Source organism: Poecile atricapillus, chromosome 3 (assembly GCF_030490865.1).
Source record: "Poecile atricapillus isolate bPoeAtr1 chromosome 3, bPoeAtr1.hap1, whole genome shotgun sequence".
Taxonomy (NCBI): domain Eukaryota; kingdom Metazoa; phylum Chordata; class Aves; order Passeriformes; family Paridae; genus Poecile; species Poecile atricapillus.
Genome location: NC_081251.1, coordinates 86,369,330 through 86,383,844, shown reverse-complemented (window position 1 = coordinate 86,383,844; position 14,515 = coordinate 86,369,330). Strand labels below are relative to the sequence as shown.

The window sequence follows — 14,515 nt, the reverse complement described above, 5'->3', positions numbered from 1 at the left end:
CACCAACCTCGGTCCAAGGCTCCGTCCCACCGTGCGTGAACCCACCAAAGCCCCTCTGCCCGCAGGGTGTCCCTGTTCGGGCGCCAAATATTGAGAGTCCGCCAGCTATTCACCACTCTTCACAGAAGTAAACGTGAACACTGTTTATTTCTATTATTAACACACCTTTTATAGGGTTTTACAGGGTCCACGGGCAGAGCAAGCTACTATTGGCTAGTACATACAAGTTTACATTTTTTCCCTTGTACACAAGAATATTGTTTTGCTTTACTCTCTCTTCTGCAGGCAAGTTTCAAGGATTTTAGCCCTTACTATCGCAACTTATTCCAGAGGCTGGTTTGTGCAGACAGGCTTTTACTAATATATCATGCCTACCCTCTGCTAAAAAACTCTCTATACTTTCCCATATTGATATTATTCTCCCTCTCTTTTTGCTTGCGTTTTCCAAGTCTGTTATGATACCACTGAGTAGTTTATCTCAATTGCTCTTGATTCTCAAACTCAATGCTTCTCGACAGTTTTCAGGGCAACTAAGCGTTATTCCTGTCACTTGGGATAACACCGCCCAGGTACTGAACTTTTGGGTGTGCCGATGTCTGCACTCTATACACTCTGGGAAACTTGCTCCTCTAAACTCATACTGCCTATCTGATCCACACCTCACACATTCTAATCTCACCTAAGGACAGCAAAAGCATTCACAGTTCTGAGGGCAATGTATGTTTTCAGGTACTGCTGATTGTTGGTTTATTGGTAATGTCAGGGATCAGAGTATCCTTCTCAAGCCAGGGACAAACCCATTTTGCTGGTATCCATCGGGGTCCTTTGTCTGTAATGACACAAACATAACCCCTCCCCTACATTAATAAATCTGCCAGTTCTTCCCATAACCCTGTCATAGGATTTTTAAAGCGAACCTTTGTTCAATGCTTATACCAATTCAGAATCCTGCTGCAAGCCTGAGTAATTTGTAATTGTTGGTGGTTTACTACAATTACCTACTAACCATAGATGATTCATAACATAAACTGCTTTCAGCACTCTATCCTGTGGGCTCAGCCCATCCTCCCCTGTTTTTTGTTTATCAAGCAGTCCTTTCAGTAATAGCTTGTCCTGTGGAGTTACCTGGAATACCTTTGCTTTGCTTCACTCCCTAATAAGCCAAGAAATATTGGGTCCATTGGACTATATATACTGGGCCATTATCTGTTTTGATTTCCTGAGGCAAATCCATTACAGCAAAACAGCCTCACAAGTGTCAAATGACAAAGTGAGACCCTTCACTTGTCATTGAAGTAGCCCAAACCATGGCAAAAAAACATCTATGGTTACATGAATGCACTTAAAGTGACCAAAAGAGGCACAGTCACATCAATTTGTCATAACTGCGAGGGTTCCAGGATCCAATCCACCAATCATGTCCTGGCATTGCAGATAAGTTTTGACAATTCCTTGAGCATCCTGTAACAAAATTCCAAATTGTTTGTGTAAAACTTTTGCACTTTGGTGAAAAAACTCGTGAGCTCTTCTGGCTTGTCCAAACTTATCAATGCTGGGAAAGGCTGAGGCCCAAATTTGTGTCACCAGTTGGTCAGCCTTTTTATTTCCTATGGGCAGGCTTTCTGTCAATCCAGAATGACTCCATATATGGGTAATAAAATAATCCTATTTGCAAGAATTAAGTAACTGCCATAGTTGCAAAAAGAATTTCCACAACTGCCAGTTGAATCTCTTTCAGCAATGCTCTCTCCATGCACTTGACAATACTTACTACATAGAGAGAATCAGAGAAAACAATGGGATCATTTGGCCATTTTTCAAACACTCTGATAACAGCACACAACTCAAGAACCTGTAAAGAATTTCCTGGCCCCTCAAGGATTTCCCTAAGCCATTTGCCTTTGTCCCACCAAGTAAGGCCTGCTCTAGAGGTTTTCCCACTGACATTAGTAAAATCTGGGAGGCCTTCCACAGGTTGTCTTGATAGCCAAGGTTATTCTTCCACCTGCTGTTGCAGAGAGAAAAGCTTATGAGGAGGAAATTGAGTGCTAATGAGACAAGGAAAGTTCAACAATGCCCATTGTAAGGTGTCCAAATTCTGCAATGACAATTGCAAGTAATCCTTTGTTAATGGGAGCAGAATATTTTGGGGTTCCATTCCTGCTATTTCCAATGTTCGTTTTCGTGCCTTGATCACAATTTTTGCTATAGCCTCCATTTGTGTGGTCAAAGATTTGTTCAAATTACATGGTAAGAACACCCACTCCAAGATTTTTAGTGGCTGTTTAGCCTGGCTGTCCCACTGCATTAGTACAGCCATCATGTGTGCTTCCTTATTCAGCATAGCCACAGACAATGGCAAAGCAGGAGACCAGTGATCTGCAAAGGAATTATCTAATTTAGTGGCAATTTGAGTCAGAGCCTTCTGTTGTTTTTCCTTCAGTTCTCGCAGCAAATTGGCTTGATTTCCCCCTTTTAATAATGGCATTAGTGTTAGCACTCAGGAACACATAATCACGGAATGATTATATGAAGGTTCTTTGTTAAAGAGCTCTGGGCATCAGGGGTGCACATACCCAAATCTGACCCCACTTGGTTTTGAGTTGGACATGTTTTTATGTTATATAACTTTCATATGAACATGTTTTATTGTTATATAACTTTCAAATTAAGTATTAAACTTACATTGTTCTATTGTATACATTGATTTTGTCTAAGCATGGATTTCTCATGATCTCTCTCAAACCCTTAACATAATTTCTCATGATTCTTTAAACAATAATTATATCTGATCACATCTAACAATTATATCATTTATCATATACTGACTCCACAGGTACAGTTTCACATGATCTTAGCAAGCACAAGACCTAACATTTCCCAGGCCCTGCCTTTAACAATTTCCCAGGGCTTGCCAAGCCTAACTTTCTTTCTAACTCCCTGAATTTTCTATGATTTTAAAATCTTTTACTATCATTAGAGGCCCAATGTCTTCTTTAGTTGTACCACAAGTGCTAGGAATCCACTGTATGTCCCCAATTAACTTTTGAACATCCATTGAAGTCTGAATTTCCATACAAATAATTAATTTTGGGGGCTGAATTTGGGCTTCAGTGATAAGCATTCCCAAATATTTCCATGGGGCCTGTTGTTGAACTTTTTCAGAGGCAATTTGAAGGCCGGTTGTTTGCAACTGTTGCTGTAAGGCAGATACCAGGTGTACAACATCTGTGTGTTCTCCTGTTACCAGAATATCATCTAGGTAATGATAGATAAGACACTGTGGGTTTTGTTTTCCCAGTGGAGCTAGCGCCCAGGTAACATACAGTTGTCACATCATGGGAGAATTTTGCATTCCTTGTGGCAATACAACCCATTGATACCTTTTTGCTGGCTCTGCCTTGGTCACAGATTGTGCAAATAGGACAAATGCACTTCAGTGTGCTCAGGAGAGTCAGTCCCCTTTAACCTAAAATTTGCTCACTCCAGGTCTGGCTGGAATATTCATGGAAACATAGTAAGAATTCTCACATGGTCTGTGGGCATGGCTCACTTGGGAGCCAGTAACTCCCTAGATCATTTCAGTCTGTTCCACAAGAGCACATTTCCCTCAAGCCTGGCTGCTGTGTGTTCATGAAGTTCAGAAAAGCATGAAGCCTCAGGAGTTCTGCAATGAGTGTCTCCGGACAAGTTCCATCTCTAACTCTGTGCTTTCCCACATTATGCCTTCTCTTGGGGATGTGACAAATCAGAAAATCCTCATCCTTTCTATTCATGGAAAGGTTTGTTCCTTTCCTTGAAGTTTCTGGCATGGTTATTATGACCTTTCTACTATATGTTGTGTTGAGGTGTAACTTGTTATACAATGTCACTGTTGTAGCATCTCTTCTGCCTCCTGTTTTGTTTGCTCACTTTAACATTTCAAGCAATTTACATTTTTATCTTTTAAGGGTACCCTCCCCACCACAAATGTATTCACCCTATCCTTCTTTGTAATCACATGCAGCAAGGCTTTTCAGTGTATGAAATGAGACTTGTGCATGGGCTTTGTCCACCTTGACTGTCTGTATTAATATGCTTGAGCTAAGTAATGCAATAAAATGCTTTTCAACTTCATCTATATTAAGTTACAGGATGCTACTACAAAAGATTAATGGTTTCAGCTGGTGTGGTGACAGAAAGAGTAGGGCCATTGCTGCCCTCTTGTTCCAGATAGAATTCCTCTCCTTGAAGAGAGGGTCTGCGCCTCAGGCCTTGTGGCAGACTGACATAGATTTTATTTACTTGGCCGAAATAAGAGTTGGGATGGAAACCTGCATGTATTGTACAGCAAATCTTGGGTTTTTTTTTCATTTTTCTTTCATTAAAAAGGTCAAGCATGTTTTCTTGGGAACCTAAAACTCTTCTCATTCATCCCAGAAACAGCAACTGTTGTAACATTAGTAGGTAACTTTGCATTTCCTTTCACCACTGAAGATATAAACCATGATGGAAAGACTGTTTTATCATGTCTCAGAACAAGCATATTAACTAGCTCTGTTACAGGATAGGGAAATCATAAGCTGCTTCCTTAGGCTAACTTAGGCTACTCTTAAGGTATTTCCTAAGTTCTCCTTTACCTTGAAAATTTTCTCGCATAATTTCAGGATATTTTCCTTATTTATACTAATATCTGAATTTATTGCTTTTCAAAGTTAATCTCTCTTTCAGGAGCTACTGCTGTCTCTTCTTTTTGCAACAGCTTCTGGTCTTTTTTGTTGCCAAAACTGTTGCAAAAAGTGGTTGAATGCATTGGATAGTGTTTTATGCCAAATATGAATGTTTAACTTGCTTTTATTTATATCCAAAACTAATGTTCCAGTCTTCCATGATGAAAAAAACCCCAATTATAAGCAATTTGATTCAAATCACTAGTTATTGATTATGTCATCTACTAAGTAAGGCCTAAATAAGGAATTCGAAGAAACATTTCCAGAAGAGAGAAATGGTTAATGACCCCCATTCCATTAACTACCTCTTAAAAGCTAGGTTATTTTCTAATTAGAATTTGCATCTTTGGACACTGTATAGTCATTGCTTAAATGTGATCCTTTATCCTATAGCTGTTTCAAATCGTTCTGAAGAACTAGGATTTGATCTAGTAGAAGAGAATCTTCGAATGCAAATTGAAGAAGAAAAAAAAAGGTATTCATTCTGCCTTAGATTTCTACTATCCTTCAGAAGATAACTTATACTGATAGTATATTCCAGTTACAATTCTGCACAGACAGCTACCCTCAGGGTTTTCTCTGACATTTTAAAAATATCAGCTCTGTGGTTCACCAATAGTTTTTAAATTTGTGTATATGCTGTTGTTCTGTCTATTGGTGCCACAGTAGATGAGAGAGGAAAATTTATGCTTGAGATAAAGGTTAAAAATAAATAAAAAAAGCTTAATGTCCTCCCTGAGGATATTTACAACTTGTTGTTTGAATCCAAATGTATTGTGAGCCTTTTGGCTGATTCAGAAAAGTCCTGCCTTTCTTGACCTAAAGAAAACCTTTAGTTCATACAGAACTCACTAAGTGTAAATAATATGCAGAATACACATTGGTTAACAGATCCTTGCTCTACTGTCACTGTTGCCAGGAGGGTAAAAAAAAATAGATGCAAGGATATCAGTATGAAGTATTTCGTTAGCATTTATGTTATTCACAATCTCTGAGGAAACTTCTGGCTCTTTCATACTCCTGGTAAACCTCCAGCTGTCTAATAGCTAAGAGGGTAATGAAGCTTCCATCTGACAGGGGAACCAGTCTCAGGTCCTATCTGAATCCAAGATACCAGTTATTTATTAATGGTATCATGCTGAGAATTCAAAATAAATCATTTTCATAGTTGATTTAACCTGTATTTTAACTGTTAATCAATGTTGATCCTACTTGAATTTCACTAGCTTCTTTATGAAATAAAAGTTTGTTGGAAAAAGTTTCTTGCACTTACTGTCCTATGAAGTTTTCATAAAATACGAGTTGTTTCCTTCTACCATCTGTGTTCTCTGCATCTCTGATTATTATACATTATTTTATAGTTTAAATTTCTAACTGTTCTAAGTAGGATTAACCTTTGTTCAGATATACCTTGGAAAATTTGTCATGCACTTTCTTCTTCTCACATTAGCTATAAAAGAGTGTACAGCTGCTTCAAAGGCCTGAAGGTAGAGATTGAGCACCTGCAGCTTCTAATGGAAAAATTGAAGATGAAGGTGCAAAAAGATTTTGAAGTCTGGTGGTCTGCAGAGGCAAAAAAAATCCAGGTATGAAATCATTTTGTATTTCTTCCATTTCATGTAAATATAACATCTTCAATAATTTCTAAAAGAAACGGTTAATTGACTGGATGGAAAGGAGTATGAAGGATGGGATTCAGGGTCTGGTTCACCCGTGCTTATGCCAATGTAAATTGGACAAAGGTAATGTGAATTATACTTGTGTGAAGCTGTAAAAATTAGACAAATGCATTTTTTCCTGCTCTATTTTCCATTTTTACGTTCTCCCAAACAACTTGTTTAATAGGGAAGAATGGGCCCAAAATGCCAACAACTCTGAAGGAACATTATCAGGTTGCAAAAAATAATCTTTTTTACTGCTAGCAAAACAATGATTTAATCAGGTTTTTTTGTAGCAAATATAGTTACTTTTTAGCTTCCTTTGCTCACAAAGACTCCTGTAACCTTTCAGCTTCCCTAGGCTCCCAGAGGGTCAGCAGCTCCCAGCACAGTGTTTCCTCATTCTCTAGCTGAAGTCCACCAGTGTTTTAAGCAGAGAGTGCTCTAATGCAATGACTTGTGTAAAAATGAACTAAAGAACTGTCATTTTAAGCAGTGCATTAGAAGTTGATAACACAGTCAGTCTCAAAACTGCACTTTATTGAAACAACCTAGCTTTCTTGGGCTTCCCTTCTGACACTTTTTTAATGACTTGCAATGTCACTACATTGCAAGTCACAACAAAGCTCTGTCATGAAATGTACATCAGCCTTGTGAAAATAAATGCTGGATGCAGTCCATTCCATATAATTTGTTATTAACTGGAAGAGAAGATTTACTCCTTGAGGACAAGTTGTTATAAACAAAGAAAGTTTTCGTCTATATTTTGGTTAATTCTTGTGAATATAAATTTTAACTGTATTTTCAAGAAAACAGCCTAAAATAAATACAGAATGTAACATGGGGAATTTAGTTATCCATACAGTGCCACCTAAGTAGCTTAACTGAAAGTTAGCATTACCAAATACTTTTCCAGTTAAAATCCCTAACCATATTACTGGCAAAGTGGATGACATTTTAGTCACCCTCCTGTCTAAATATTAAGGTTTTTCAAAGCACTGCAAGTAATATTCTTGAATCCATTGCAGCACATTTTTCTCTATTCATTAAAGGGAGAGTTTCAGGATTCAACCTCTCATGATTCATCAGTAGAAGATTAGAAAACTGGAAAATGTAATTGGGATTGATTTCTTAGATCTTGACCTATCTATACATCTGAGCTCCCTAAGAAACTGAAATCAGTGAATATATGCTGTTACATATTAAAAACCTGTATCTTGAGCTTAAAAATACTTGAACTAATCCTAAATACTTTTCTCTTTGTTCAGAAGACTTTGTTTGTGCAAGTGGAGAAAATACTGTGTGATTTAGACTCTGTTTTCTGAATGAGTCATTGTTTACCTTGTTATTGCTGAAATTTATAGGCCAATATGAAGCACTTTTAAAAAATCTTATTCTCCTAATTTTGTTTATCAATCTAAACCCAGCAGGAAAAGCCAGAGATGGTTACTTCACCAAATACTGCCACTGTTTATCCACAGTTTATCAGATCCTTGCAGCATCTATCACCTATCAGGTAAATTGTTCCTTCCTTACATGGGAGAAAATGCAGTTTTAGTAGAAGTGCAGATGTCCAAAATGCTTTTGCAAATATTGCACTGAAACATTGTATTTTCAGTTACAACAGAAATAATGATTGTGTAGAAAATGAAATGTTATTCAGTTATTTGGAAGTCCTATTGAAAGTAGGATCTCGGTTCTTTTGATTTGTTGGTCTTGGAAACTTGGAAACCTTTCTTTAGGGGCCCCATGACAGCTAAGAAAGGCAAGCCTGTTATCAGTCAATTTTGCTGTATGAGGAGACTATATCTCCTTTGGGATGTATGCAGGGGACATCAAACCAAAAAAAAAAAATTTAAATTTTTTTCATATATATACTAGATAGACTTGCTACTGAAAAATGCCATGGTACTACATTTATGCAGCATATTATTCCACAATGATATTGTATTTGATATTGTAAGGTGCTGATGTGTCTTCTATAGGAGAAAAATGTGATCATCTTGGTTGTTGCATCAACAGTGACCTCTGATTTCAAAACCTCTAATTTAAATTTGCAGTAATAGGCTGTTCATAGCCATCAGGGAAAGTAGGGTGCAAGAAACCACATACCTGACCCTGCAGGTTCCCATATTCAAGGACAATAAATGGAGATGTTCTCTACCCTTCCCTCTTCCTTTCTCCCTCCTTCTTCCTCTTTCCCTCCCCACCTTTCTCTTGCTCTCTTTTTCTGCCTCTCTCTCCTCCTTCTCATTATGCAATTATATTTCTCTGATGAGTGGCTTTACCTACATTTTTATAACAGTAATCAACATAAATGATGTTTCCTGCTTTTCAGCAAACATAATATATCCTACATGCCATTAAATAATGAATAGTGAATTTTCTTAAAACTGTAAAATAGCTTCTGTTTTATGTTACACTCTTATGTATCTGTAGTAAATGTTCCATAATCAGTACAGAAAAAGATAGTCATAGTCCTCTAAAGTCTTCTGAGAAGACATTTTCAGTTCTCTCAAACTCATGAAAACAAACTTCAGCCTTCTCTGCTTTGCTTTGGTTCTTATTCTGTGTCCTCTCTAGTTTTAGGCAGTAATCACTTTGCAAATTTTTTGCAGGTTTTAGGCTGAATCCATGCTATTCATTTCTGGTCTCAGGCTGAAGGTTACTTGTCCCAGAGAGAAGCTGATGGAACAGAACATGAGAGCCTTTTTGGTCTAGCTTAGCACAAATTCGGCCAAATTAGTTCAAGAAATCCATGACTGTCACTTTCTTTAACTTTGTACTGTACTTTGAACTAAGCGCCTCTTTCACAACCTCTCTGTTCCGCTGATTTTGGGAACAACCAATTTCTGTTGCTGTGCTGATGCATCGCTCAGGAGAGCAATACTTTTTGCAATCCAATTAAAAATTCTAGAACTAAACATAATGGTAATGCTCAGGCACTTTCCAGTGAAATGAGAGACTGGCCTTCAGCAGTGGTGAATCTCCTCTTTTCTTTACCCTATCTCAGAAACAAAATTGCATAACTGGTTTCTTTATGTTTTTTTTAAGATTTTGTATCAAATGCCTTTACAGTTCATGTTTGTTACTGGAGGACAAGTCTAAGAAAAGTCCATCTGGCATTTTGACTAGAATGGGAAAAGGTGCATGGTTGCTTTCAGCTGCCAAGCTTGCTTCAGAGTCCTGTACACGTGATTTCGTGCAAAAAGCACATGTTCTTTACAGCAAAGAGTTTCTCTGTGTCTAGGTAATGGTCATATTGACTGAGGCTGACTGGATGATCCTTGCATAAATATCACAGACACAGAATCTTTATCTTCTGGAACTAAAATTGTATAGGGAGTTGGGATGAATGTAGTTTTATTTCCCCATCTCTATCAATATTCTTGCAATAATCTTTAGAAGTCAAGCATTTTTTCCTTCCTACTTGATCTTATTTTATGTTAGGCTATTTAAACATATTTTACTCAGGTACATTTCTAGTGGCATGTATATGGAAGTAGACATGCTATTTCTGCTTTTTCTGAGGCAGGAGCTGCAGGCTTAATATCCCACTGTGCATGAAAATTTACTTTTTCCCCTACCTGAGTCAATAACATTTTATAGAGTAATGTTTTCAAATTTCACAGACTTTAAAAGGACAAAATAGTAGAATATTTATTTCCCAATTATTTCATTGGCCCCAGTTGACAGAGAAACTTTACTTACCACTTCCCATAATTGTGCAGAATGAGTCCAGGCTAAAGGTGCTACTTTCACATAGTCCTGAGATACAAATTGGCTCTTTTTTTTCTAACCTGCCTAAAAATCAACCATCTCCTACTTTGGAATTATATTGCTATTTTCACCCAGCAGAATAACCAGCCACCAAAGCAAAAGCTGACATAAATTATGTTTGATATAATGTGGTGTTTCCAAGATGAAATTAAGTTTATAGGTGTGTTCAATAGATGTAAGATCTAAAACTTAGTAGGCTAAATTCTAAGACTGCTGTTGACAGAGTAAATATGCAGTAAAACCATTCAGGCAAACTCCTGAATGGGAATGAATGTAAATATAATCTTCAGGCTAGAAATAATAAATTATGTAACTCTGCATGCAAAAGACACAGATATATTTCTAATCTTTATATGTGTTTGAACAAAGTTTTTGATCACCTTCTAGTGCATGATTTGTGTGGGCTGTTATTGTTTGACACACCTTAGTCATGTTTCCAGAGAAAACTAAGCCTTGGGAAGGCTCAAATTTTAAGTTAATTTATAACTAAAATAACAGAGAAGGGAGGCTGGTAATCCTTTTGAGACTTAAAAAGGATACACACACCTGAAAGGCACTTGATTCATGGCAAAGATGTCTCTTTTTTTTCACTTGAAAAAAATGGTGGAATTGTTAAAGCGGTGAAATGAGTCTAGGTTAATAAAAGAGCTGAATAGTGACCATTTCTGCCTCAGTCAATGAGGTCTGCAATGTTGTAGTGCTGCCTGCAACTCATATGGTATATATGTTTGTCTCATAATGGATTCCTGTCAAATTTGCAAGTCTGAAAATGCATGTCAGGGTCAGCGCTCCATGTGTGCTCCACACATTCAGAATTCAAGCACAGCCTTTCGTTCTTCCTCATGCCGTCTCTCCCATAATGACTTTCATTTAAGGAATTTATCAGATCCATGTCTATTCAAATTGTTTCTCTCACTGAACATTTAGTTTCAGTAGTGTTGAACAGTTCTTGTATTCCCTTTGAATCATATAAATATTAGAAAATTACTCAATTATTATAAAAATATTGGATTTTTTCCCTCCTCTCAGAAGGAATGCATTCTTTTTTATGTCAGTCAGATCTTTCTTAGCCTCACTCATTTCCTTTTACTGCATCTCATTTTTCCTACTCCAGCAAGCTCCAGGATATGTTCAACCTCAGACTCCTTGGATGTTATATTTCTTATTCAAAATCTTCCTGGCACTTTGAATTCACTTGGAGACATTTTCAAATAACCCTTCATGTTGTCTGATGATTTTGAGCATCAGATTTTTTAAAATCTGGATTGTAACAATTACTCCGTACATTAATATTGTGTGAAACAAGGTCAATGTTTACATATTTTACAGCATATTCTGTCTAATAATTTTTCATTCCTGCCAATTTTCTTCAGTGTTATATAATGATGAAAACATAATCTGGGAATAACATCATGTCTTGGTTCTAGAAGACAGGTGTCTGCTAGGGAGAGCAGGAGCCTCCCTTGGGATGAAAGAATGTAGACCCCCTCCCTCCGAATTATTATAATTTTGAAATTAAGGGGGCTCTCAGGCAGAGATCTGGGTACAGGAGTAACAGTTCTTTACTAGTATAACCAGGTAAACAAACAAACAATAACTACAGCAATAACAAGAAAACAGAACCAGGGACCCCGGAACAGCTTTCTCGGCTGAGACGGGATGGAGGAGAGGCTTTGTTTTCACAAACCCCTCGGGCAGTTAGTCCCGGTGCTCCTGCAGGGCTCCGAGGAAACAGTCAGCTGGAACAGCAGGGACGAGCTGAGATCCTGGGCTGGTGGATGAGGTGGATCAGCAGGGATGAGCTGAGATCCTGGGCTGGTGGATGAGGTGTATCAGCAGCTCTACGGCGATGCCTGGCAGGACAGGGGGTGCGAGGCCACCAACCAAGAGGGGAGAAGGAGAAGAAGCAGCTCCGCGACCCAGCGCACAAACGTCCTTCTTCCCCGAAGCCGAGGAAAAAGCCAGCTAAAAACTGTCCCCACCCTCCTTTTTCTGCCCCCTTCCCCCGCCACCCTGGGCCCGGCCACTCTTTGTCTTTTGTGAGCACCCCTAAGTACCGGTAGTTAGGTTGTCCCAGCACATAATGGGTAAAAATTCCCACCTAACCCTCAACACTATCCACCCCGAATTTTTTCCCATACCAAAATGTTACATCAAATATTAAACATTTAAATTATACACTAACACATACTACTTTAACTATATACATATGTACATGCAGATACAGATACAAGCACAGTGTTATGGGTAGCTCACCCTAAAACCAGGTCCCCTTGGGGTATGCACCGGGTCTCTCCATCTTTTTGCATCACCCACCAAGTGCAACCCGGTCCTTGAGCAAAGACAACCCCACGGATTGGATTGTCTTTGCTGGAGGCAGAATTAACCCAAACAGTTTTTCCCAGCATACCTCTCATATGTACCACTGGAACCTTATCTCCATCTGTCGTTCTAAAGGGCTCAGATTGGGCTGGGCCTGCTCGGTTAGTGGAACCTCGGGTGTTCACTAACCATGTGGCTTTTGCTAAACTAATCTCCCAGCTCTTGAAAGTTCCCCCACCCAGTGCCTTCAAGCTGGTTTTAAGCAGGCCATTGCACCGTTCAACTTTTCCAGCAGCGGGTGCATGGTAGGGGATATGATACACCCACTCAATGCCATGTTCCCTAGCCCAGCTGTTTATAAGGCTGTTCTTGAAATGAGTCCCATTGTCTGACTCAATCCTCTCAGGGGTGCCGTGCCTCCAAAGGACCTGCTTTTCAAGTCCCAGGATGGTGTTCCGGGCAGTGGCATGAGGCACAGGGTAGGTTTCCAACCATCCAGTGGTGGCTTCTACCATCGTGAGCACATAGCGCTTTCCTTGGCGGGTTTGGGGCAGTGTGATGTAGTCAATCTGCCAGGCCTCCCCATACTTGTATCTGGACCACCGCCCACCGTACCAGAGGGGCTTCAACCGCTTGGCCTGCTTGATCGTGGCACACGTCTCACAGTCATGGATAACCTGAGAAATGCTGTCCATGGTTAGATCCACCCCTCGGTCTCGTGCCCACTTATAGGTGGCATCTCTACCCTGATGACCTGAGGCGTCATGGGCCTATTGAGCTAGGAACAACTTTCCCAACTTTCCCTTGTGTTGCCAATCTAAGTCTGTCTTTGACACCTCTATCTTTGCAGCCTGATCTACCTGCTCATTGTTTCGGTGCTCTTCATTAGCCCTACTCTTGGGGACATGGGCATCTACATGACGGACCCTCACAGACAGTTTCTCTACCCTGGTGGCGATGTCTTTCTACTCATTGGCAGCCCAGATTGGCTTTCCTCTGCGTTGCCAGTTGGCCTTTTTCCACCTTTTCAGCCATCCCCACAGAGCATTGGCTACCATCTATGAATCAGTGTAGAGATAGAGCTTTGGCCACCTCTCTCTTTCAGCAATGTCCAGGGCCAGTTGAACAGCTTTGAGTTCAGCAAGTTGGCTTGATCCACCTTCTCTTTCAGTGGCCTCTGCGACTTGTCGTGTGGGGCTCCATACGGCTGCTTTCTACTTCTGGTTCATCCCTACGATGCGACAGGAACCATCAGTGAACAGAGCATAGCGTGTTTCTTCTGCTGGCAGCTGGTTATACGGTGGAGCTTCTTCAGCCCGTGTCACTTGTTCCTGCTCCTCTTTATCAGTGAGACCAAAGTTTTCACCTTCAGGCCAGTTTGTAATTATCTCCAAAATCCCAGGGCGATTTGGGTTTCCAATACGGGCGCGCTGCGTGATGAGGGCGATCCACTTGCTCCATGTAGCGTCGGTGGCGTGGTGAGTAGCAGGAACTTTTCCTTTAAACATCCACCCCAGCACTGGCAGTCGGGGTGCCAGGAGGAGTTGTGCTTCTGTGCCAATCACTTCTGAGGCGGCTTGGACTCCTTCATAGGCAGCTAAGATTTCCTTCTCTGTGGGAGTGTAGTTGGCTTCGGACCCTCTGTAGCTTCGGCTCCAGAATCCCAGTGGTCGGCCTCGAGTCTCCCCAGGCACTTTCTGCCAAAGGCTCCAGGACAAACCATTGTTCCCAGCTGCAGAGTAGAGCACGTTCTTCACGTCTGGTCCTGTCCTGACTGGGCCAAGGTCATGATTACTGCATGAGCAATCTCCTGTTTGATCTGAGCAAAGGCTTGCTGCTGTTCAGGGCCCCAGTGGAAATCATTCTTTTTTCGGGTAACCAGGTAAAGAGGGCTCACGATCTGGCTGTACTCAGGAATGTGCATCCTCCAAAAACCTATGGCACCTAGGAAAGCTTGCGTTTCCTTCTTGTTGGCTGGTGGAGACATTGCAGTGATCTTATTGACGACCTCAGTGGGAATCTGACGCCGTCCATCTTGCCACTTTA

The 14,515-nt window shown here is 40.1% G+C and overlaps 1 protein-coding gene across 1 annotated transcript in view; it reads left to right on the top strand.

Moving 5' to 3' along the window:
• Positions 1 to 14,515, top strand: part of KIF6 (kinesin family member 6) — a 260,796-nt gene that overhangs the window by 234,179 nt on the left and 12,102 nt on the right. The window contains exons 17-19 of the mRNA XM_058835346.1: positions 5,103 to 5,184; positions 6,160 to 6,297; positions 7,791 to 7,883. Coding sequence (XP_058691329.1) covers positions 5,103 to 5,184; positions 6,160 to 6,297; positions 7,791 to 7,883 — 313 coding nt within the window. The remainder of the gene's footprint in view (positions 1 to 5,102; positions 5,185 to 6,159; positions 6,298 to 7,790; positions 7,884 to 14,515) is intronic.